This window comes from Leptopilina heterotoma, unplaced genomic scaffold (assembly GCF_015476425.1).
Source record: "Leptopilina heterotoma isolate Lh14 unplaced genomic scaffold, ASM1547642v1 Lhet_254, whole genome shotgun sequence".
Lineage (NCBI taxonomy): Eukaryota > Metazoa > Arthropoda > Insecta > Hymenoptera > Figitidae > Leptopilina > Leptopilina heterotoma.
In genome coordinates this window covers 481,417-509,253 of record NW_025110967.1, presented here as the reverse complement: position 1 = coordinate 509,253, position 27,837 = coordinate 481,417, and the positions used below count along the sequence as shown (strand labels likewise).

Here is a 27,837-nt window from a genome sequence, read left to right as displayed (position 1 = left end):
TTTTTTCAATGCCAATTAAAGTTTTTTTGTGATCTAAATTTTTTTTAGCTGTATGAAAGATTAACTAGGTACTAAATAAAAAAAAGTTATATAAACATTAACATTAAAATCTTCAATTGATTATTTGAAAGTGACTGATTTTAAAACACATAGTAATACCCACAAACACCTTAAATATTTGTATTTTACTTTTATGTAAGTCTGTTGAAAAAGGAGTGCAAAAATTTATTCTAGTCATTTATAAAAACGGAAAAATTATCATTTTTATTTGACGAAAAACTGCATAGGGTAAGTCCAAGGGAGATGGCCAGTTCAAATATTTTATAGAATTTATAAAAAATTATCACTTATTGGGTTATTCTTCAACCTTTTGTGACTACTAATAAATGTAAACAACAAATTGTCGAAAAATAATAAAAATGTAAGTGTAATCCTTTAACATTTTTTTTTGCATGGGTCTAAAATAATATTTGAGAATTTCAGATTTCTTATTGCTATATTGTCATTTTTTAACATATTTATTAATTTTAAGTTAAATTAAGTAGTGAATAACCTACGCTTCGATGTAAACAAAAAATGAAAGGAAAAATTATTTTATTTATTTAATATTTTGATGTTTACTTTTGTCATGTAATATTGGGTAAGATGGCTATTAATGACTGTTATTTAAATTTTTTAATGTTTATGTTAGATACTTAAGAAGTATTAAGGAAAACCAAATTAAAAATGTCTGAGAACAAAATAATTCATCTAATTGACACCAGAAATGGAGATATATTTGTAGGTTGAATTTACAATCAAACGACATTGAATGAAGATTGGATTCAGCGAAGTATTTGAAATTTTTGGCTACATGAAAACTGCACTGCACTGAATTCCATGATAAATGTTTAAAATGCTACCACAATAAGAGAAAAGTAATTTGAACGATTAAAAATTAAGTTTAAGCTGAAAGTAAAAAATTATAAGTATTGTCCATCTCTCCCGCATACATGTGGCCATCTTTCCCGGACATTCCGGGAGAGATGGCTAAATGCACTTCTTAAAAAATGTAAATTTTTAGATTCTTTTTATAAAAATAGTTTATTTTATTTTTCGTTGCTTTAAAGTTAGGTGTTCAATGTTTAATTATCAATAAAAGTTTACACAAAAATCGCATTTTTATCATTTTTACAGTGCTTTAAAAAAACTATGTCCATCTCCCCCTGACTTACCCTATACCTATAGCTATAAACACCTGTGCGCACCCTCTCTTATTCTGGACTTAGCTTGACTGTACTTTAAACATGTGCTCGACTTACGATAGCGCTAATATTATGTGAACTATGCTAAATGTTCATTGAATGGGAAGTTTCACTCAATAGACGATTCAGATTTCGATTGTTTCAATATAGACATAACAATTCGTTTAGTACTGAAATGTACAATACTATTTATATTCTATGTCATTTGTAAGAAGCTAAGTAAAATTGGTTAGAAAATATCTCCATAACAAAATAAGTCGAAAGAATGGAATACTTAGTAAAGCCTCAAATTATTTGTCACATTGAGAAATCTGTGAGCTATTCCCTATTTGATGCAAAATGGATTCCTTCTAGTGCAAAATTTGTAACCTTCGGGTCAAAACCTCGAGGTACTGGCATAATACAAATTTATGAAATTGCCGATGGTGAACTAAAAGTCATTAAAGATATTCAGCATCCAAACTCTATTAAGTGTGGTACTTTTAGGGCATCAAATAATAGTGATCGGCATTTTGCAACAGGAGATTTTAAAGTAAGTACATTTAACTATTTTTCATGCCTTCCAATCAGCTTAGTTAATTGTATTCGAATCATAAGTCATAAAGTTTAGCATAAGATATATAAAAATAGAAGAGGTCACTCCAGTTTTTGACTTTTATTTTACTTACATAAAATATTACAATATTTGTTTGAAAAAAGAATACAAAGATTTCGAAATCTGAAACGTAGAATAGTTATAATAAATAACTAAGTAAAGTACCTCATGTACTCATCTCCCATGGCAACGTATAACGGAAAGTATTATGCCAATAAGAATTTTGTATTAGGTGGAACCTTCATAATATTAACGTGATTACGCATTGCATATAAAAATCAATGTTATTGAAGACTCAAAATTGATAAATTTGTCAGTTATTGAACATACCAATATAAACAAATACATTTAGAGTAGATTTGTTAAATTTTCAGTATTTTAAATGTCAACAATTTCTCCACTGTTAAAAAATAAATTAATATTATTAAAATAAAGTGGGTGAATAATGAAGCAGTTTATAACATAAATTGATTATTAATATAGGAAAGCATTATAATGAGTTGAAAATTGAGTCGGTGTCGTTTTGCAACAAAAGTTGTTTTAAAGAGATTGTTATAGTACAAACCTGAGATATTGTTATTTTGTAGAGCTTTACTGTTAAAATGTAAATTGTTATTTTATACAAGTTAAACTAAACTTAAAAATTAACTAAATAAAGTATTTTCTTTATAAAATATTCTAAAATAATATTTCGAATGTTCATTTAATTTTTGAAAATAGATAAATTTTTTTTTTGGTTTATATTTTGAAAGAAGATAAAATTTTGGAAAGAATAAGACCTTAACAGAAGTCATTTGGACAACATTTGTAGAAGATATTCTTAAAAATCGTCATTTTCAATGTTTTACAAAAAATTAAATAACTTCCAAAATAATGAACGCTTTTCAATAATCTTAGGCTTATTTTAAAGGTCATTTTCTACGGAATAATAATTACTTATAGGCATTAACCTGTAATCTTTTATTTAGAATAAGCATGACGTCAAAGTTGGAGAAAAAAAATTGGAAAAATTTGAAATCAATTTTTTGTACTAAAAACTATTCTAGAACATATAAAACATGATATGGTGTAGATTTTTCAAGAAAATTTAATAAAAATATATGTTTGAATTTCAAAAATTATTTTTCTTTTAATAATATTATTTCAAATTTTTTGAATTTTTTTGTCCAACTTTGACGTCATGCTTATTCTAAATAAAAGATTGCAGGTTAATGCTTATAAGTAATTCTTATTCCGTAGAAAATGACCTTTCAAATAAGCCTAAGATTATTAAAAAGTGTTAATTATTTTAGAAGTTATTCAAATTTTTGTAAAACATTGAAAATGACGATTTTTAAGAATATCTTCTACAAATGTTGTCCAAATGACTTCTGTAAGGTCTTATTCTTTTTAAAATTTTATCTTCTTTCAAAATATAAGCCAAAAAAAATTTTAGTTTTCATGAATTTTATGTTAAAAAATTTTTTTCATTCCTTTAAAAATGGGTGGACTGACAATTTCGGACGGTACTGTATATCCCAACATCAGGACTTCCGTTTCACTATCTATTGAGAGAACTCTACAACTAACCATAGTTAATAAAATACTCTTCGAAGTCAGACATAAACAATAAAAATCCATAAGGGCTCAAAACTACACCTCGAAACACTCCCTGTTTAGTTTTAACTTTATCCGTCGTGCCCTTTCTTGTTCTAATGCAAGTTGTCAAAGAATTATAGAAATCTCTCAATATATTTATTAATTTTGTGCTCAACCTTAAAAGATGCAATTTATTTCATAAGAATGAGTGATAAACGGATGGAAAGTCTCTCTTAAAATCAATGAATGCTGCGTAAACCACAGCTTCAGGTGTTCTTAAGTGTATCTGTATACAATACGCAAGAGTGAATAAATTGTCCATGCAACCTCTATGCTTTCTAAATCCGAAAAACCTTTAGAAAGACTATTAGTTAAGCTGATTGGTCTATAGTTATCAGGATCTTCCGGATTTCCTTTTTTAAACAGCATAGAAGTATATGATTTACACTATTGCTTAGGGACAGATTCCTGACACATAATTTTATTAAATAAACATTCAATATATAGGATCCAATTTTGTGGTAAGTTCTTATAAAATTCATAACTAATACCATCAATTCCGGAGGTCTTTCCATTCTTACAAGATCCTGAACTTTTGTGAATGTCTTTGGTAGAAATAGGCTGGTTTAAAATGGGATGAGATATATGTAAAAAAGTGTGATCAATATTGGAAATCACATCTAATTTCGGGAAAAAATTTACATAGATATTCAAATCAGACATTCAGACCGCCAGAATCATGTTGCGCTCTTTTCTTAGGTAATTAATTTATACCTTTCCAAAATTGAGTGGAATTTTTACAATTTGCAATTAATTCAGTTCTCGCTTAAAAAATAACTTTTTTTATTCTTCGAATTTTTTGGAAGAAGTTTTTTTTCAAAATGTTGAATTGATAAATTATAATTTGGTTGTCCGAATTAAAAATAACGTCAACATGATAAAATTTTGTGTTATAAACAATGAAGAGTCAAAAAAGGTGGACCTTTAGCTCTACTATAAACACGCAATCTCTTTTGGCAGGCAGACAAACAGTTTCAAAACAACTATTAAAGAAAATACTTACTACTTCATTCTCGCTACAGGATTCAGATACACATAAAATGTCACTTTCTATTGGAATTACAAAAATTAATATACTAAACTATATATATATATATATATATATATATATATATATATATATATAGACATGTATTTCTTTTCATTTGTCTCCTTAGCAACTGTATAGAATCAAATGCTTATAACTCCTCCGAATTTATTTATAATATAAAATCAAATAAGGTCCTATGGGACCAAACTCCGCCAAAGCATTAGTCAGTCGCTCGTCCGCTCTCTTTTAATAAAGACTTACTTTAAATTGATTATTGTCTTTTATTAAGTTATATAATTATTTGTTTCTTTTATCCAATACTTTCATTCATCACATTAATAATATCTAATAAATTTTTGACAGCATGTATATTCCAAAACAATATCTTGCCAGGAGCAACAACACTCAATGATCGATGAACGGTAACACCTGGATCCTCACTCACTAACCTGTGTCGCTGCTATTCATTTTCCATCAACACTGTAAAAAGAAAGGTACTAATTTAGTACCAATTTTGGGTACTAAATCGTCATTGGGTTCTATTTTAATACCGAAAATCAGCTCTAATTTAGAACCTTTTATTTACAGTGAAATCTAAGTTCTCCGTTAATAAGAGGGGGCCAATTTTTGAGACATTGGCGTTGGATTTAAAAGTGGGATCATGAATTTAGAATTTATTTCTTCTTTGTTGAAGCCTTTAAACTTTCTCCATTAGCCTTCCTCTTTCTTGTTGACAAAGACGGAGAAGATGACCATTAATTAACTGGCGAGTCACGAGCTATATTTTTGTTTCCTTTAGTTTGATTACTTTCAGATCGACGAGTTGACAATAGGTGATACACCGCGTCAGCATTTATAGGTTTACCTTCAACTACACTGGTTTACAGTGAAATTGTCAATCGAACAAAACATTTTTTTTTCGAACAGTAGGTGTTTTTTGAGTAAGAAAATAATAGTTTTATTTTTTTTCCCTCGTGCAGTTTTTCTGTAGCTTCAAATTTTTCATTTTCGAGGTTCAACGCCACTTAAACTTACCTGTAGGAAAATTAGCTTTTCAAAATATAGTAAATGAGGTGTCATTGGCAAGGTTAAATTACCTAATTAACCATTAATTGGTAATTTAATTACCATTAAATTACCTTTCGATCCATAGGTCACAGAATAAAATTCAACGAAAATTGAAAGAGTTACAGTCGATTAAAGATGAAATTTCTTGACAATTTTGATAATTTTTAGACATTTGAGTAACTTATACTATTTTTTTCTACATCAAACAGGAAAGAATGTTTGGTTTTTAATTTTTTTATTGATAGACTATATCATTACACAAATTTTGAGACCTTGTGGACCTGGATTGGATTAAAAATGAAAATTCTAGACTAAATTTAGTAAACGAAACTACTTTGTTTATTTTTAGTATCCCTTAAACATTTGCAGCAAAAATTCAAGTAATAAAATTTAGTTAAGCGCTTAAGTTACTAAAATCACTAATCAAGGATTTCTGAAATCGTAGATTTCGAATGCAATAATAGTTTTGCAAATTTCAAAATGGCGGATCCAATATGGCGGGCAAGTTTATAAAAATCAATGAAATTCGTCTTAAATTCGTGCACGCATTGTTATCTGGGTTATTGATAATTCAGTTTGAACGTCTAACTGTTGACACCTGTAGTACCGCCAAAAGTTTTGCTCTAGGAAGAGCTCTATCTCCTGTTAAAATACGTGTGGGGTGTTTGGACACCCCAGTTAGATTTGGTCTAGAAATGATAATTATAGATGTTAAAGTTGTTTGACTTCAAAGATGTTTGTATTTGCCATTCAGTCGCTTAGTGTAATTTTATATAAAATTTAATATTTTATAAATTTCGCTATATTGACGTACTCGGTATATTGACACTGTTGAGACGCAAGTAAATGCATCTACATTTCTTCGTGGTGCACACCAGCAAGAATTAAGTTCTCTATTCGAAGTCCTAGACATCGATTAAACATCTACATAGCATCTAAGACGTCGAATAGACCTTTGCGGATGAGCAGCCGAACTCTGCGCAGTAGACGTCTAATATACAACAGTTTCGACGTCTATATAGATCTCGATTTAGATTCCACATATATAGATGTTTTAGACGTTCTATAGACATAGACAAAAATAATGCATGGGACCAGCTGTTATTTTTGCCCATGGGAGAATATGAATGATGAGGCGCATGAATATTCCCTAAATGACATTTGGACGAACTGTTATTTTAACGAAATGTCAATTGATGGAAATACGTCAGGAGTGTTTTGAAAGGAAATGGATGCAAGAATGAGTGTATCGAGGATGGCATCGGGAGCTGTGGTAAGAATTGTACGAAGTTCAAAAGTTAACTCTTGGAAATCGATCAAAGTTTTACTCAAAAGTCTTGTCATCAGTATTTTATATTATGCTTTGGAAATGTGGGGCTTAAGATATCTTGATGAAGTGGAAAGAATCCAGACTGTTTTTATTAAAAAAGCGTTAGACCTGCCTTTGTATACACTGAATTACGCGTCCTGATTAGAAACAAACAGTATGCAACTCGCATTTAGTATATTTAAGAAAAGTTTGGCGCGGTATGAAAAAGTCTTAAAGATGGAAGATTTCCTAAAATTTTCTTAGAGAAATAAAGTATTTTAGAGTTTGAGCATCCGCATGAAATTAAATACAATTGGCTTCTATAAGTAAAAAAATGATTCGCTAATTGCAATTCTATGGAGCTGTGAGAGAGAAATTGTACAGAATAATTATTTTAACTATTTAAAACAATTGGACACCTTAAGGCTGAAAAATTCAGAAAGCCTGCAAATACTCTCGTATCTACCTTGTGGTGTGTGGAATATGGAAAGCAGTGAGTCCTTGTTTCACATTTTAACAGAGTATCGAATATAAAATGACTTGAGATGTTCCATCTTTCATCAACCTAGGAAAGTTATACATAGTCCTCAATATTATATGTATTTATTGGAATCTAACTTGTTGAACGAGTTACAAAAATTGTCTAATTTTATTGTATCCCTACTAAGACTGCGTACTTTTATATTGGAAACTTGATAAGAACGTGTGTTTGATTCTCCTGTGAATTGAATGAGTGTGTGTTTCTTATTGTATTGGCTTCATCAAATATTGGAAAGAAATGAACTGATAATAATTGTATTGCAATATTTGTATTTGTAATGGTTTTTTACCTATAAACAAATAAATTGAATTGAATTATTATGCCATTCGATAGAACGCATACGAAAACAGGAAATGATGATTTCAGAATTTTTCTATTGATTTCTAAGTGTCTTGGCCCTCTCTATGGAGTTCATCCTTGACGTCACCTCTGCACTGCAAAAAGAAGTATCTTATTTAAGATGTATTGGTAGTCATTTCTAAGATGTTTTGGTAGTCATTTTTAAGTTATTTGAAATATCATAATTTAAGATGTTTAAAGTATCTTCGTACACGTACATTTTCATCATATTTTTTGGGAAAAAAGTTTTGAGGTTAACTATGGGCTTATATGTAAGACATTTTATGCATCTTAGTTTTTAGTAACTTAATTTTTTTTCGCATCTTACAATTCACAAGTATCTTATCGCTAAACATCTTATTGAGACAGAAACATCTTAATTTAAGATACTTTAAAAAACTTACAGAAGTATCTTACTTTTTTAAGATAGAAGAAATATCTAAGACGTATAAAACATCTTAAAAATCAGTAAGATACTTTAGAAAACATCTTATTTTAAGATGTAAGATACCATTTTTCCATCTTACATCTTATTTTAAGATATCAAATAAGACACTTATTTTTGCAGTGTGGCGTCGAAAACTGTAAACACTCAGGATTGTACATTGAATAATAAAAATGTGTCATTTTGTACAATGCATATTTTAATATACATTCTAATATATTTTATTTTTGTATGCATCTAGAAGATGTCGGATAATAATTAATAGCTTTTATTAAAAAATACCGTAAACTGGGGCTATTAGGAACAGATTTCAACTTTAAAGTCTTGCAACTTTTTTGTGTATTGAAATATTGCCTTAATTTTTTGTTTTTTTTCCTGATCTTGGCGAGCACATTGAAGGGTTAAATAATTATCTTGATCAAAGCTAAAATTTTAAGCAAAAAAGACGAAAAAGACGCATTTATTCAAAATTACAAAATGGGGCTATGGGGAACAAGGTGGTAAAAACCATTGGAAAACGTATTTAAAGTTAAAGAAGTTATTTTTTATTGCTCGAAAGTAAACACAGAATATAAAACAAATGTAAAAACAAAACTAAAAGAGCGAATGTGTGTTTTAAACGTTGCTGGTATCATCAGTTGAGGTCGATAATGGAATCACTGGTCGTTTTTTGCGACTTGTCGGTACCAACATTCTTTTATAATTTCGAACCATCTTTGAACACTAAAAACCAAATTAGGTGATAAAAAACAAAAGAAATTACGAAAAACTTACGTTTCGACAACACACTTTAACAATTCGGAAGAAATAATTGTGAATTTGTGAATTTTGGTTTTTTTTTCTAAAATCTTACTGTAAATACAAAATAAACGTATTTATTACTTAGTGAACTCAATAAAGTTTCCCATAAGAAATATTATTAATAAAAAACAATTACTTTGAGACGTTAAAAATGAAACAACTTACATCACCAATCAAATGTTTTCCACGTTTGAAACTTTACTAAAACACATTAAGTCACTTACAAGCTACTATTGTTCACAAAATAATTAATAATCACAATTATTGCATTGAAAAGTGTTGCCAGTTACCGCAGCAACAATTTTTCAATAGCACGTAACACAATTTATCGATAAACGGCGCCGATAGCATCAACAATAACAAAACTACAATATTTAAACGTAACGAATATTGATCAAAGGAACACTCAAAACATACGCTCCTGTTTCGATTTTTTCAATTTCGTTAACGCCTATCTCTCTCCTTCTGTCTCAGTGTAGTCATCAAACTTTATGACAAAATTTTGCACATTTAGGCGTTAAAGGGTTAATAAATCTTTACTTTTTTATGCATAAGTTACAGTAAAATTATTGAAGAATACGACTAATTTAATTTTTAATTTAATTAATTAATTAAAAATTCTTAATTTGTGTAACAAACACTGAAATTTTTTGTTTATAACAAATTTTTTGGAATTGACCATGGGGTTTAAGATTAGTTTTATTATTTATTATTAACCCTTTAGGACATGAGACCCTAAGATGTAGGCGCATGTCACCTGCTCTACTCACTGATTTTCTTTCAAGTTATGATCAATGTTTTAATTTCGATTAACTTCGTTTCAAATTAAATATAACTATTGACCGACATTATTTAAAACCTTTGTTTCTCTAACAACGTTAAATAACGTATTATTAATTTTTTTAGGGAAAACTACAGATATATGACATAGAAAACCCAGCAATACCTATTTATACAGCTAATGCGCATAAGGAAATCATTAATAGCATTGACGGAGTAGCAGGAAATAAGATTGGTATGGGTCCACCTGAATTGGTTACAGGATCTAGAGATGGTGCAGTAAAAGTTTGGGATCCACGTCAAAATGATCTTCCTGTGGCAACAATGGAGCCGAATATATGTGAGGCTCGTAGGGATTGTTGGACTGTAGCTTTTGGTAACTCTTATAACTCGGAGGAAAGAATAGTTGTATCCGGTTATGACAACGGCGATATTAAAATGTTAGATTTAAAAACAATGTCACTCCGTTGGGAATGTAACATTAAAAATGGGGTATGCTGTCTTGAATTTGACAGAGACGATATTTTGATGAACAAGCTGGTCGCAACAACATTGGAATCAAAATTTTATGTTTTCGACTTGAGAACGCAGCATCGCAAGAAAGGATTTTCTTATTTGTGCGAAAAGGTATATTTATGGGTGAAAATTTGAGTAGTGGGCCTCGAATTTTTCAAGGATTGCAATATTAAATTTTATTTTATAAAAATAAAGTACTAATGGAGAGGAAAATATTCAGTAAGTTTGATTTTAAAATATTTATTTGTTTAATTTTTATAAACAATTGAATTTACTTGAGTAAATGTAAAGGTAAATGTAGCCAAATTGATATTTTACGACGCATGTCTATTTTGTCACCGAATGAATGACTCCCGAAAGTTCTTTAACTTCCGAAATATCCGATAATTGTGCTCTTGATAAACAATCAGCCACTAGCATTTATTTTTTTGGTTTGTAAACAATGGTCATTCGCGAATATTTGAGAAGAAACATGAACATACTTTGAAGACGCATTGTTACGTCATCAATATCATGTTTAACTAGAGGTTTATAATCGCTTTCAACGATAAAATCTCGTCCGTAAAAAACGAAATGAAACCGTTCACAACCGTTTCACGATAGCTAGGATTTCTTTTTCGATCTGTGCCCACTTTTGTTCATTTGTACTAACCCAGTAAGAAGTAAGGAATTAATAAGAATTCGAAATTTTTAATTCTTTTGAATTCCGTTTGTGACCAATTCTCTTCATTTTCATTTGGAGAAGCCGAAAAGAAGCTAAGTTTATTCTTTTGAATACCGTTTTAATATTTTAAGCGGAAAAAAAATTTGACGGTTCGAAAATTTGAACCCTCAAGCTTCATTGTCGGAGACAAACAGCTTGTCCGCTCAGCTATTTAAACTGTACTATGACTACCGAATTTTAGAAGCACTTATCTCAAAGTGTTGCAAACTTCAAAGGAATTAAAAAATTACAAAATATTAAAACGGAATAGACAGGAATTGAACTTAGCGAGTATCACACAGTATTTCGGAATTCACAAAAATTAAGAAATTAAAGAAATATTAAAACGGAATTGATTGGAATTCACTTTCAAGAAATCTTTGCCTCAAAAAGGAATACATAGGAATTGGACAGAAACAAAATTAAAAAAATTGATAATTTAACATTTTCTGTAAAAAGTTAAAAATGTCCAATTCTTCTCAATTCCTTACTTCTTACTAGGAAAGGTTTAAGACGCGAAAGCGACAGGATGTCCATTTTAAACGAGCACACAACCGAGTACATCCTTGGATTCATCAGTCTGAACGATTACTGGCAGCTTTGGATCATAAATGGCTAATACTTGTTCAGAAGTTACAATAGGGGAGACTGGGGTAAACCCGCTCACTTTTTTTCAGATCGGTAAAAATCTAGGAAATTATTCTCTAAATCCAGGTTAATTTATATCATTTAAAAGCTTATGATTTCTACTAAAAAAATAAAAAAAAGTTTTTGATTTATCTTTTTTAGTTTTACTTATTGTTAATAGTAGTGTTATACTTGTTTTAAACATGGAAACTCCCAATTCCGTTTACTGTTCACTGACCGCTATGACAAAAAAATTCATAGTTTAAAAATAACTATCTCGATCTATCAAATTTTTCTTTGAGATATTTCACCCTTGATTTATTTATATAGTTAAGGATTCTGAAAAAAATTTCTACGAAAGACATCCAGAACACACTTAATTATTATATTCATTTGTTTAATGTTAACAATGATTTTTTACAATAAATAATTTTGTTTAACAATGCAAAAAAAGTGTTTTGAAAAGCACAAATCTTTATTAATTTTGTGTAAAATTTTCATTAAAAATCGACATTCCTTCTCTAAAAAATAGAAGTTTCAAAAAAATGTTACATTAATATTTAATTGTTTATAAGAAATAAACAAATGAATATTTTTAAGCACAACTGTCTCTCTATTATCACTTTATTTTTATGAAGTTTACTATAGAAATTGTAATCCTTAGAAAATCTAAGGCCCACTTCACAAATTTTTAATCTTATACATTATATTTATTATTCATTAACTATTATTTATAACTTAGGTGATAATCATCTTAATTCAGTATCGCTTTTAAGAATCGATATAACGATATAGGGTAAGTGTACCAATTGCCGAGGGTGTTCCATTTGTCGATGTTACCATGGTAATAACCAAAAAATATTGTCTAAAATGTCTCATTTATTTGTGGATATAATATTAATATATTTTTTTCACATTTATAACGCATAAAAAAATTAATATTTATTACTTTTTTTCATTTACAATGTGATACAATGTTTAAATAAAATTCAAAGTTTGTTTACTCGACAACAGGAACCATCCTTGACAATTGGTACGTTTACCGTATGAGGATTAAGCGGCCAAAAGTGTAAAAGTCAATTTTGTACTATTTCGAGCAATTTAAACAAATGTAGTTTGACACATAACCAAAGTTAATTTTAAAGTAGAAAAAATATATACTGAATTATTTATATCTGAATACTTTTTTGGACTTAGAAGTCTCATTATAAGTTAAAGTGAATTATAGATAATGAATTATATATAGTTTTGGGCATTTCTTAAGTTAGAAAGACTGAAAGTTTAAATCTTGTTAGTTAAGTACAAATATTTTTAAATCAATATAATTCTTCTTTAACAATTTTTTTCTAAATGTAGCAGTGATTATTTGGAAATTTAATTAATTACCATTCTCGAAAAATGCATTTTTAAAAAAATGGACTTATCAACTTTTAGCCGATTGCTCCTCATATGCCCATATGCTCATTGAGCAATGCTCATGATCACATGTCACAACCCTACATACATGATATATATAAGAACTTTTCTGAGATAATATTAAATTTGTGCTTTTTTGATAGGTTCGTGAAAAAATTACACGAAAATTTCTCATGTGATCATATAACATGCAAATGAAATATCATGATCGCCTGAGAGATTTTATGTAATCGGTATTGGTTGTGGGCACACCCGCAAATATATATATATATATATATATATATATATACTAGGGGAGCAGTAAATATATTATATTTTGTGATCCAATACCAAGAATATAACAATGTTGACAAAAAAAAAATGTTCGGTTGTGGGCACTTAAATTAATTCGATTGTGAACACCATACTCTTAACCTTGACAAATCGTGAAATATAATCATAAGTAGTTTCTTACAACATTTAATAGCGTTCTATGAATTTTAAGAGTCTCGTGATCCAGCACAGAAATTCTTATAACGAGACTTTTATGTACTTGTCACAGTTTAACATCCCTTCCCCATTTTGGTTTTACTTTCACAGTGAGTGCTGTTCATTCGAAGCTAGTATAGCTGTAAGAGAGTAAACTAGATAAATGTTATAACGGGATACGCGCTATTCACTTAACGTGGCGCGTATCCCCTTATAGCACCCAGACCCTTAATTAGTTTCAAAATCATAATTTAAATAAACTATGTTACAGGCGCATAAGTCAACTGTCTGGTTAGTTAGACATTTACCTCAAAATCGGGATATTTTTGCTACTTGTGGTGGTGGTGGATCTATTTGTTTATGGAAATAGTAAGTATCTTCTTCTCATTTTTTACTCATCTATAAATGTTGTAGAATTTTTATCTAAATCTGAGAGAGATGGAACACTGTTCTGTCGCAGAAAAATATTTGTACATTGTGTAATTTTATATGTATGTTATAAAATATAAAGTAACAATTTTGCTAATAATTTGTTCTCCCATTGATATAATTGAATATTTATTATTCAAAACTAGTAAAAATTAATGTTAGAGTACTCCTTAAATTAAAAAAATTGTACAGTTAAAATTTTAAAAATTATAAACAAATTAAGTTAACAAACATTTACAGTTATAACAAATTGTAAATTAAGACAATGGCTTTGATGGATTTTGATGAAATTCTTTACTTAGAAGTTTTCGGGGTTGCTGATTACGAATCCGATGTTAGTTTTTTAAAACTCAAAATGGCGGATCCAATATGGCGGATGTCAAAGTTAAAAATTTATCTGATTCACTTGAAAATTGTTACTCGGGGGTTTTCTGGGTCGCTGATTACGGATCCAATGTTAGTTTTTTAAAATTCAAAATGGTGGATCCAATGTGTCGGACGTCAAATTTAAAAGTTCATCTGATTCATTTGAAAATCGTTACTCAGGGGTTTTCTGCGTTATTTATTACGAATCCGATATCATAGCATCCTATTCAAGATGCATGTTTTCTAATATTAATTAATTTATCTTTAATGCAGTATTAGAGAAATGTTTATATATGCCTGAAGAGGATGCTAACGTTGGCATCAAAATTTCGCGTGGACGACTGTTATATTAACTTTTGTTTTAATAAATGGAAAATCATTTAATACAGAATTCCTGAAAAGTTATTTGTTCATGAATTGATTACCTGGATGTACAAACTTCTTTAATGTAGAAAATATGTAATTTGAATGTTTTCTGAATTTTGGTTACTACATAAAGAAAAAATCAATATTACTCGATAGACATTAAAAACTCAAATTAAATGTTTTTTAGATATAAAGCTATTTTTATGGATCTTCGCATTAACTTTTAAAAGAATGCAAGAAACATGTTCTAATTTGCAGTTTTGATGGAAATAATTTTTTAAATGCATAATGTTAGTCCTTTAAGCCGAGAAGCATTTTATAAATCTATGACTCCTGCAAACATTTTATCTGGTTTTCGAAAAAGTGGAATATATTCATTTAATCGAAATATATCCATTGAAAGTGATTTTTTAGTCATATGTAACAGATAGACCTTTTGTATCCGAACAATCATCAGCTCACGATCCTGTACCGTCGACTTCTGAAGTAAACTCAGAATTACAGTCATCTAATCCAAGTTTTGAACAAGGACAAATTACGTATTTACCGGAACAAATTTGCAGTTATCCGAAAGCTAAACCGAGACTTCAAACAAGAAAACAAAGATAAAAAGGAAAAAGGAAAATTTGAATTCATCTCCAGAAAGAGAAGCCATAAAAAAATCTAAAATAGAAAGAAATTAAAAAATGAAAAGAAAACCTATGTCAGATATCGTCAACGTGAAAATTGCAAAAAAAATATAAAGCCGAAAGATAACAAAAAGAAAACTGATAAAAGTAAAGAAAATTAATTGGCAATTAAGAAGGAAAAAATTGTTAAACGAGGAAGACCAAAGAAAGTTAACAAAAATAAAACTAATGAAAGTAAAGAAAATTTATTGGCAATTAAGAAGGAGAAAATTGTTAAACGAGGAAGGCCAAAGAAAGTTGTCAAAATTGACTAGAGTAATCTATGAAAAGGGACCTTTGTATCAAAAAATCATTTTTTACTTTTTTGTTGATACGGATAGGGTTTGAAACGCCCTTTAAGATGGTGAAAACCAAAAAATCATAAGTTGATTAGAAGTTTAAAAAAAAATTTTAAAGTCAAATTTTTTTGGTATTATACAAATTAAAATAACGAAGACGATAATTTTTTATTATTTAGAAAAGTTGACAGTTTCTTTGACAACTGTCAACAGTTAAAATTCAAATTTGATATCATATTTGTAATCAGCGACCTCAAAAACCTTATTACTGTCTTTTTTTACAAAAAACGATCACTTTTTAGAGAAGTTGACAGCTGTCAACTGTCAAATTGTCAATTTAACATCATATTCGTAATCAGCGGCCTCGAAAACCCTTACAAACATGTGTCACTTATTTATACTTATTGTTGCTAGTTAGAAAACTTAGATTATTTTTTCTATGTTTGGGGAGTTTGTTATTAATTTATATAAACAATTATTAAAAAAAAATTTCATTACATGTATGTTTTTTATTTAGATACTGTAATTCACGGTGAAGAAAATAAGCCTAAATTGATTGAAAAATATTAATATTTAAAAAAGTTACAAGGGTTTTTCTAAGTTAAACTTTAACTGCTGTTTTCTCGAAAACTTGTTTTCGCACGTAAGGTCCCTTTTCACTGTCCAGGTCACATATATTAATATTAAATATGCTTTATTTAGGTTATAAATGCCTTTGAACACTCACCAAGATTCATTTTTCCATTTTATAATTACGAGGCATTGTCTACAACAAGAAAATTAATAAAATAGATGTAGATTTCAACTTTTTGTTTTAAATAAGTTAGTTTTTATAATAAAAACATATAAGAAGAGAGAAAAATTGAATTTTTTATTAATACTAGAAAATTCACTTTGAGGTGAGACGAAATACATGGGAATCAGGGGGGATCATCTTGTACACCCATTGAGGGATCATCTTGCCCCAAATGCCATTATTTTGTAATTTGTTCGTAACTTAACCTACGAGCTCTGTTATTCCATAATACCAATCAGAACACTTAATTAAAGATATACTGAAGCTGTGAGTACAAGAAAAATGGAATTTCAGCTGCTACAACAAAAGTTATCTAAGTACACAGTTAAGCTTTCCTTAGATCAAAAGTATGAAATTTTTATTTTTTACAATAGAATTTTTTTAATGACGCGTGTTGTCATGACAGTTTGACTGATTCATAGGTATGTCATTGACAACGTATTACCGTATTTGCCTAAAAGATTACGCTAATAGGCTCTCCAAAATTTAAAAGGATCATCTTGCCCCAGGGGATCATCTCGTACACCTTTCCCCTATGTATTATTGGAACATTTATTTGTTTAAAAAATTAAAAATGTTACATTCTATTAAATTTCTATGATTTCTTTACTAAAAAAAGTACTAAAGACTGAGTTGTATATTTTAAAAGAAAATTAAAAAACGTACGTTTTAAACTTTAAAATTTGTAAAGTTTTTTATTTAGTTTTTCTAATTTATCTGTTGACTGATAATATTAGAAAATTTTATTACTTAAGAGATTTAATTAGTTTACTCTCTCAGGTATGTTTGTTTTTTTAACTATAAACTAGGGGGGCTTCGCCCCCCTGCGCGCGCCAACCCCCTATTTTTATTTTAAAATTAAGTTTTAAATTAAGAATTAAGTAATAGGGGAGAGGTACGCACGTTGAGACGGGTTCTGTTTTTCAGTTATAATTTTTAACAAACAAAATTTAGCGAAAAATTCGAAATGCTTTCTTAAAAGTATTGTCCAGGGCTACAACATTGCCAAAGAAAGTTATTTTTTTGGACAAAAATGAAAAATTTATAGACGATTTTTTAAACATGTTATTTTTGACCCAAAAAAAGTGGTACGCACGTTGAGACACCCATAATAATTTATTTTGAATTGAAATAAAATGAATAATTACGTCAGATTCTAATTGTTTGTTGTTTATTTACTTGTTTTGATAGTCTTAGCGCAAAGAAAAAAATTAAAACATTAAAAATTAACTTAAAGAAGATAATCAAACCCTCACAGCACCGGGATATTCAGGATATCCCAGAGACGTCCTGGGGATATCGATTTGTTTTCGGAAGTTTGGATATCCCTGGATTATCCTCTGGATATCCATGGACGTCCCTAGGATATCCCAGAGATATCCAAACTTCCGAAAACAAATCGATATCCCCAGGACGTCTCTGGGATATCCTGAATATCCCGGTGCTGTGAGGGAAAAATTAAATTTTTATTTTCGCAATTTTTACAGGTAAAGAACATGTAAAACGCTTAAAAATTGTGGATTCAAAACCAATTTTAATGGCAGTACTATTTTCACATCGTGAGCGTTTTAACCTGCGTACCAATAAACTTTTTTGTATTATCAGTTACACAGGTTATAATATCTTAGTGTCTCAACGTGCGGACCGTCTCAACGTGCGTACCTCTCCCCTAATATTTATTAATTATTATCAATATTGGTTTTTATCCAAATTCAGTGAAATTAGTGTTTGTTGAAATTATTTGTTTCATTGAATTTGTTTACAAGATACACTACGGGGAAGTAACCAATTTCGTAACTCAAAATCTAAATAAAATTTAATTAGTCATGTCTTATGTAAAGATTATTATATAAAATGAATAAAAAATTTTCAAAAATGATTTAAAAAATGATATAAAATTATATTAATATTTTACAATCGATACTAACAGTAGAAGGAATTTACTTATAGAAATTTTGATGAGAAATGATTTTTAGATGATGAGACATTTTTTATTTTTCAAAAAATTTTCTTATCAATTTTTTATTGGAAGAAGAAAAATTAATTTACAGAAATTTTAAATAGAAATGATTTCTAATTGATCAGACATTTTTATTTTTTCAAAATTTTCTCGAAAAATTTTTTTAAGTTAAAAAAAAATTATTTTGCACAATTAATTGATTTATAAATTTTATAGATTCAGATTGTAGTATTTGAAATCAGGTCCGAAATATAACACATGACTAATTTCTTTTTATTTACATTTTGAGTTAAAAAATTCGTTACTTCCCTGTAATATATCTTAGAAAAAATTCGCTGAAATAAATAATTATAATAAACAATAAAGCAGGAGAATTAGTTTAATTAATAATATTAATACAAAAATTAATATTATTTTTGTAAATTTAAATTAAAATTTATTTGAATTGATTTTAATTTGTACCTAATATGAAGTCGATTTTAAATAATAGGTCAATTTTGACCTACATTTTGATTTAACTCCAGAAGATATAAGGAAATTTGTCAATTAAATAGGTCCTCTTTTGACCTAATTTTAAGGTTATGTTCGCTTCTTCATCTATGTCTGTGACCGCAATAACTTTTGACCTGATTTTGTAGTTATGTTTACCACTTGACCTACGTCTGTGACTTGAAGTTATGTTAAGTATACTATAGCTATTTGAGGCCAACTTCAGTGCGATGACCCTTGACCTGATTTTGAGGTTATGTTTACCTCTTGACCTACGTCTATGACCTGAGGCTAACTTCAGAGCGATGTCTCTTGACCTGATTTTGAGGTTATGTTTACCTCAAATAATTCTTGATAAGTCATAGCACTGTGCTCATTTATATAATGTAATAAATAAGAGAGTTTATTTCCGATTTATAATATAGTGTATACAATTAATTTAATTTCTAGCTTTAGCCTTTATTCAAGAAACTTGGGTTTACAAGGGGAGACTTAGAGGTCTGAATGGCTGTGGAAAGCTAGTTAGTTCACCACATAAACCAGTTCTGAGGGCTGGTCTGTAAAGGTCTAGACGCTTTCCCTCTATTAGAATTAACTACTAGGGACTTAGCTGTTGTTAAGACTGAGTACTTGGAAAAGAACGGAAATAAAAGGGGATTGTAGTAGCTTCCGCTTTTTTCCGGGATCAGGAAATGAACCCGCACCACCTACAGAGGTGGAGAGGTTAGTAGATTACTGTCAAAGGCAAAGTCTCCCTTTGATGTGATGCGAATGTGTTCCATGTCATATGGGGTAGCACTGACATTAACGACAGAGGCAGAATACTCTTAGATTTTCTGATTAGACACAGATTTAGAAATTTTAAATTAGGATAATGAGCTGCTCGCAATTCTTACAAGAAAGAGGTAGAGCAGGCACGGGGTATCAGCTGGAGGAGCTTTTGGGAGGGAACGAGTATCAAAAGCATCAAGACTGCATAAGGTACTAGCTCGAGACCCAATGGCCAAATTAACTACCATTAAGTTACCCGATAGGCACTATGACGAGGATAAAAGGGAGTGTCTAAAGCACCTGATGGAAGTAAGCTTCCTGGAATTTAGAGAAAGATCGGAGAATAGCTTTGGCGTGGGAGCAAGTAGAGCCCGAGGAAATCGGGAACACTGGAAACTAGCAGCCAGAGTTGTGACTCCGGAAGGAATTGATTGAGCAATAGGCACTTTCAAACCATTTAAGGCCTCAGGGGGGACGGTATATATCCTGTTCTTTTGCAAAAGGGATTGGAATGTATTAGGCTGCCCCTGAGTAAAATTATGAGAGCGTGTATAGCTCTTGGTAACACACCGGAGTCTTGGAAAAAGACGAGGGTTGTGTTTATTCTGAAGGCCAGTCGATCAGGGTATACGGCTATAAAGGACTTCAGACTTCTAAATTCTTCCATATTAAAGACGTTAGATAAACTGGTGAATAATTTTATCAGACAGGAATGTCTTAGAGATTATCCTCTACACCAGGGACAGCATGGTTATAGAGCTGGTTATGGTGAGGCTAGGGTAACAGACCTTGTTTCAAAAGGGTGCACACAAGGAGGAGTTCATTCTCCTTTATTGTGGTGCCTAGTGGCAAATGAGCTGATTAGAAATCTCAATAGCCAGGGATATTATACGCAAAGCTATGCAGATGATTTCCTTATAATTATAAGAGGGCACTCAATTGAGACCCTCTTAGAGCTTAAGTTCGGTCTCGGGGTGCCTACGGCGCCCTCGACCTCCACTCGTGTCACAAAAATCACCGTAAATAAATGGCTGCCTTTAAGTCCCGTGTTACTTACGATATTTTTTATTCCAAAGGCACAAAAGTGGCGATTTCAGATAGCAGACGACAGGGAGTAAAAGTCATTCACTTGTTCGACTTGTATGAAAATGGCGGCCTTTTTTCCCATGAGCACAAATAACGCATGGGACTAGCGGTTTTTTCATGCCCATGCTTTTAGTTCCTGTCGGCTGCTATCTAAAAGCGCCTATTTTGTGCCTGAGGTATGAAAAATAAGTTTCTTTAAAAAGAAGGAGTTTAAATTTTATTTTAATTGGTCTAAATCATCCATTTTTTCTTTTGGGGATTGGAATTATATGATTTATTTTTCACCCTACCAAAAAATAATGACAAAACATCAGAAATATAATCAAGATTTCCTGGTGTTTTTGAGCAGTTTTTCTTACAATTGCAGCTCAAAAACATGAAAAAGAAATAGAACCCTTCAAAATACTGCCAAAAATCATGAAAACTTTTATGACTGCAACCGAATTTTTTTATAGCATAGCAAAAAATCTTTTTTGTGGATGTATTCTTGTTCCTTTATGTAAAAAGGTCGTCACGCCTTTTACAACTTAGGTATAAAATCGAAACACCATTATACCTTTTTTAATGTTTAAAATCATTTTTGTTTATTTCAACATCATATATAATGTTTATAAACTCAGATTATTTTGAAGACTGTTTTACGTATACCTTATACTCTCTTGGCTTAAAATTTAAAAATGATATCAGTTTTTACATATCAGTTATTATAGTTCACGAGATAGCTTATAATTTCTTCAAAATGAAGGTTTTGAGAATAAATTTTAAATATTTGGAAACATGAAATATCAGATTCTAAATTTTTAAATTATAAACTTCCATTAGTTAAATTGATCAAGTTTCAAGTAATAAAATTTTTGTTTAAACAATCATAAACCTTCAGAACAATGCCTTTTTTGGTCGCTCGACTCAACTCAACCAACAAATAGAAAAATTGATTTTGAAAATGGGAGGAGTTTGTTTATTATTTTTATTGGTCTAAATCATCAATTTTTTCTTTGGGGGTTGGTATTATATGTTTTATTTTTCAAATATTAATTATTTTTTCCATTTTGTTTAACTCAACTAAAAAATAAAAAATTGGATTTTGAAAATAGGTGGAGTTTATTTTTATTGGCCAGAAGTCTTTTTTTCTTAATTGGTTAATACTAAATGTCACTTTTGAAAAATTAAATATTCACTTGTATGAAAATGGCGGCCTTTTTTCCCATGAGCACAAATAACGCATGGGACTAGCTGTTTTTTTGCCCATGGGAAAAAAAGGTCGCCATTTTCATTCAAGTGGCCCAACTGAAAAAGTTCGTCTGGATTTTCCACATGGAAATAATAAAATTATTATTTACCGATCTTTTATTTTCTTATGAATAAAAGTTTTTTTTAAGATTTTAAGTTTGCAATTAACAAGAAAATTCACAAACAGAAACTTAACAACACGACGGTTTACAGAATTTAAAATTTATCAATTAAAATGACTAAAACTTCATAACATGAAAATTAGTTTATTTAAAATTAATCAATATCAACTAATGAATTTATAATTTGTAGGTTAGATTATTTACAATTAGTCAATTGCAAGTAACAATTAATAAAATTAAAAATTTGTAGGTTGTTTATTTCTACTATTATCAAAAGTATTTTCAATTAATTTAAAATAAATAATTACATACAAAACATTTTATTAAAATTATTAATTATATTTCTAATTAATATAAAGTTAATTATCTTTGTTAAATTATTATTTACTTTTCACCTGTCAAAATTATTATTTACAAACTCTTTCTTCCTTTTATTCAACACAAAAGGTACAACTAATCCACCTATAATTCAAGCACCGCAATTAAAATTATCTTAAGTCATCTTTTAACAGAGTAGACCCTCTATTATTCGTCTCTTCAAAGAGCAGTCTGAATATAGCGTTTTTCGGCGAAATCATCGTTTGGCAAAACTTACGTTCGACGCTTTCAGCTACTACCCAAGCTTTCACGTTCAATCCTATCAATCCCAAAAATAAGTATGGTACAAGATAGAATGATTAAAAGGGTGAAGTGTAAACCCCACTTTAACCCTTTAATGACGAGATGTGCTACTTTTCAACATGAAATTCAATCTCCTACAATTAGTAGAAAAAAGCCATAAAAGTTTTTAAAAGTCCATACCCTACTATTTTTGGGGTCGCTCTTTCGAATGGTGTGGTCAAAATTTTCAAAAAATGATATTTAACCCTTCTTTTTTCAAAAATACTAAAAAAAGTCAAGTTTTTTTAATGTAATTTTTTTCAAAAGAATTTTTTTCTGTGTCATAACGCTTTTCAAATAGAACAAAAAGTATCAAAAACGTGTTCCCGATAGTTGTACTTGAAAAATATTCATTTCTAAATTTTATTTTTTTCGATTTTGAATTTAAAATGGCGCTTGAAGGACAAAAAATTTTTCTTATTTTACGTAAGATGACAAACTTTTTCAAAATTGCTTAAATCTGATTGAAATTTGTTACTCAGGGGTTTTTGTGGTCGCTGATTACGAATTTGAAGTCTGATTTCAAAAATTCAAAATGGCGGATCCAATATAACGGATGACTTTTTAAAAAATTGATCGGATTCGCTTGAAACTCGTTACTCGGGGGTTTTCGGGGTCGCTGATTACAAATCCGATGTTAGTTTTTAAAAATTCAAAATGGCGGATCTAATATGGCGGACGAAATACAAAAATTGTTCAGATTTGCTTGAATCTTGTTACTCGGGGGTTTTTGGGGTAGCTGATTACGAATTTGATATCAGATTTTCAAAATTCAAAATGGCGGATCCAATACGACAGATGACTTTTTTAAAAATTGATTGGATTCGCTTGAAATTTGTTACTCTGCGGTTTTTCGCGTCACTTATGACGAATCTGACGTTAAATTCAACAAATTCAAAGTGGCCAAAGTATAATGAAAGACTAATTTTTTTAATTTACTCAGGTTTGCTTGAAATTTGTTAGTGTGGTATTTTTAGGGTGGCTGATTACGAATATGAAGTCACATTCCAAAAATTCAAGATGGCGGAATTATTATACTCTATTTGCTCTGACTCTACCAGTATCAACTTATCTATATTTCACAATATGTGACAAGAAAATTTAAAAGTGATCTATGGTACGAGAAAATCGATGTTCGTTTTTCAAAATTCAAAATGGCGGAACGAATATGGCAGACGAAATTAAAAAATTAGTCGGATTCACTTGAATTTTGTTAATCTAGGGTTTTCGGGTCCACTGATTGCGAATCCGATGTTCGTTTTTAAAAATTCAAAATGCTTGGTATAAAATAGCTATAAGAATTGGTAAGGATATTTTTTTACACCTCGTCTGCCTTATCGATTCCACCATTTTGAATTTTGAAAAACTAACATCGGATTCGCAACCAGCAACTCCAAAAACCCACGAGTAACGTGTTTCAATCAGGTTTAAGATATTTTGAAAAATTCGTCCGCCATTCTGGATCCGGCATATTGAATTTTTTTAATCTAACGTCAGATTCGTCATTATCGAACCCAAAAACCGCAGTGTAACAAATTTCTAGCGAATCCGATTAATTCTTAAAAAAGTCATCTGTCATATTGGATCCGCCATTTTGAATTTTGAAAATCTGATATCAAATTCGTAATTAGCTACCCCAAAAACCCCCGAGTAACAAGATTCAAGCAAATCTGAACAATTTTTGTATTTCGTTCGCCATATTAGATCCGCCATTTTGAATTTTGAAAAACTGACATCGGATTCGTAACCAGCGACCCCGATAACCCCCGAGTAACGAGTTTCAAGCGAATTCGATCAATTTTTTAAAAAAGTCATCCGCCATATTGGATCCGACATTTTGAATTTTGGCAAATGGACATCAGATTTGTAATCAGCGACCACGAAAACCCCTGAGTAACAAATTTTAATCAGATTTGAGCAATTTTGAAAAAGTTTGTCATCTTACGTAAAATAAGAAAAAATTTTTGTCCTTCAAGCGCCATTTTAAATTCAAAATCGAAAAAAATAAAATTTAGAAATGAATATTTTTCAAGTACAACTATCGGGAACACGTTTTTGATACTTTTTGTTCTATTTGAAAAGCGTTAAGACACAGAAAAAAATTCTTTTGAAAAAAATTACATTAAAAAAACTTGACTTTTTTTAGTATTTTTGAAAAAAGAAGGGTTAAATATCATTTTTTGAAAATTTTGACCACACCATTCGAAAGAGCGACCCCAAAAATAGTAGGGTATGGACTTTTAAAAACTTTTATGGCTTTTTTCTACTAATTGTAAGAGATTGAATTTCATGTTGAAAAGTAGCACATCTCGTCGTTAAAGGGTTAAGACCTTCATACCTTTCAGAATGGACTGGAAGAAGGGTTTTCCACTTGGTGACAAAGTCTGGTATACAGACGGCTCCATGATGGACTGCGGTGCAGGCTTCGGAATCTTTCGAAAAACTGGCTGCATTAAAGTCACTGGGACAATATGCCACGGTCTGGCAGGCAGAGGTCTGCGATTTTAACTTGCGCCCAAATATCCATTCGAAATGGAACAAAGGGCAAGAGAATTAGTATTTGTGTGGATAGTCAAGCGGCCTTAGGAGCTCTGAAAAATCCCACAATAGAATCAAAACTCGTCTGGGAATGCCGCAGCGTACTTGATGAGTTGGGTTCAGTAAATAGACTTTCATTGATTTGGGTACCGGGTCACTCGGGAATCAAGGGTAATGAAAGAGTAGACGTCTTGGCGAAAACCGGTTCCGAGACGAAATTTATAGGTCCTGAACCAGCAGTGGCAATAATGCCATGTTTGGTTAAGGGAGCCATAGAAAGATGGGGTGAAAAGGAACATGAGAAGTATTGGGCGAGCATTGGGGTGGGAAGGCAAGCGAAAACTCTGTTGGGGTTAGCGCTCAACAGGAGGCGAGCGAGCGATCTCCTAAAACTCGATAAGATCAGAGTTAGAACCGTAGTTCGCCTACTTACGGGTCATGGACTATTGAACTACCATCAGCATAAAATAGGCAGACAAGTTTCACCTATGTGCAGATTGTGAGACGAGTAACGAAACTTCGACTCACATATTGTCTGAAAGCCCAGCGTTAGCTAGGATCAGACTATCTAGTTGAGGTCAAGCAATTATTGACCCTAAGCAGGTGAGCAACCTATCGATAGAAGAGATGGACTTATGGGAAAAGAACATGACTCTAAAGGGGTTGCTATAAACTAACGAGCTGGAGTCTGGTACAATGGGTTTTCTAATCTAGGTTGTTAGATTAGGTTAGATTCTCTGAGAGGAATTAATAAACAAAAAATAGGGTAAACCAAACAGTAGTCGGACACTTTTCAATTTTGAATAGCTATAAAACCGTATGAGTTAGAAATATTTTCTTTATTGCTAATCATTTCTAAGGTTATCATAAACAAATAAAAACTTTTGTAATTGAAAAAAATTTTTTTTTTCGGTTTTTGAAAGCTTTTTAAAGTGGCCGATTACTGCCGGATTCTTAGTTGTTTATTTACTAATTTTTTTAACGAATAAAATTTTTTTTATAAACATGATTGGTTTAATAGTTTTTTCTGATCGTTTTTTCTTTTATCTCATAAAAGAATTCGAAAAAAATAAGAATTGCACTTTTAAAACAGTGTTAATTAAGAAGATTGCTTTAGGTGTTCGACTACTGTCGGATTCTTACTTTTTTTCAATTACAAAAGGATATACTTCCGAAAGCAACATACCTCTGATTTTTTTGGAACTTGGTATACTTACGTTATTTTGTGCCCTGATTACGAAAATCATAGTGAAAATTGGCGACTAGGTCATCTTCATGGTAAAAACCATAAAAAACACCATAAAATAGTGGTTTTTTTCGTTTAACTCGTTGGATTAGATTAATCATAATTTTTTGTGTTTAAAAATATTTGTAAATTTTTCTCTGCTTTTATGTAGAGGAGGAAGGAGTCATTCACCTTGGGTTGGAAATTTTTTTTTTTATCAAAATTTAACTGATTGGAGAGATAATTGTGAAATTTTTTGTTTTCTATTTAATTCTGAAAAACCCAAGGTGGATGACTCCTTCCTCCTTCAAAAAAAAGCAGAAAAAAATTTACAAATATTTTTAAACACAAAAAATTATGATTAATCCAATCTAACGAGTTAAACGCAAAAAACCACAATTTTATGGTGTTTTTTATGGTTTTTACCATGAAGATGACCTAGTCGCCAATTTTCACTATGATTTTCGTAATCAGGGCACAAAATTACATAAGTATACCAAGTTCCAAAAAAATCGGTGATATGTTGCTTTCGGTAGTGCACCCTTATTGGCACCCTTATTATTTTTCAATAATTTGTTGTTTACATTTATTATTAGTCACAAAAGCATAAGTAAAGAATAACCCAAAATAAGTGATATTTGTTTACAAATTCTCTAAAATATTTGAACTGGCCATCTCTTCTATATGGCCATTTCCCCCGGATTTACCCTACAATATTCCGAGATATTCCAAATTTTATAAAATTAATATTAAAATTCAAAATGACGTATCATTAACACTTTTGAATTTGAAAAAAAATTGTCGGAAAGATATCTTTTATATAGAACTATAATTGTGATATTTCTGACGTTAAATTCCCCACCATGTATTTTCTTATTAAATTATTTTCAATTTCTTTTTTAACAATTGTATTCATCTTGAAAAATGAATTTCTTTTTAGCAAATATCCAAGTAAAAGGAGACACTTAGATTCAGAAGGAGCAGAAGAAGGATCTATGGGTACAATACATTCTTTGCAAAATGCAAATTTATCCTCACAACCAATCAGCTCTTTAAATTGGAGTCCTGAAAAATTGGGATTAGCAGTTTGTACTTCTTTTGATCAGTGTCTTCGTGTTCTAATTACTACAAAATTGAATATGTGCTAGAAGCTAATAAAAAAATTTTTAAGAATTTTTTGTTACAGAATGAATGTTTATAAATAATACATAATAATATAAATATTGATGGAGTCTCGTGCTGACTTTCATAGAGTACGGTAGATAATTGTGAGCTGCTAATTGAAATAAATATTATTGACTTTATTTACTGA

General features: G+C 30.2%; 1 protein-coding gene across 1 annotated transcript; it reads left to right on the top strand.

Moving 5' to 3' along the window:
• Positions 1 to 1,482: 1,482 nt before the first annotated feature.
• Positions 1,483 to 27,837, top strand: LOC122503285 (dynein axonemal assembly factor 10). The gene is made up of 4 exons (XM_043613759.1): positions 1,483 to 1,776; positions 9,917 to 10,417; positions 13,792 to 13,889; positions 27,466 to 27,837. The coding sequence occupies exons 1-4, from the start codon at positions 1,510 to 1,512 to the stop codon at positions 27,671 to 27,673; spliced, it is 1,074 nt and encodes a 357-aa protein (XP_043469694.1). The 5' UTR covers positions 1,483 to 1,509; the 3' UTR covers positions 27,674 to 27,837.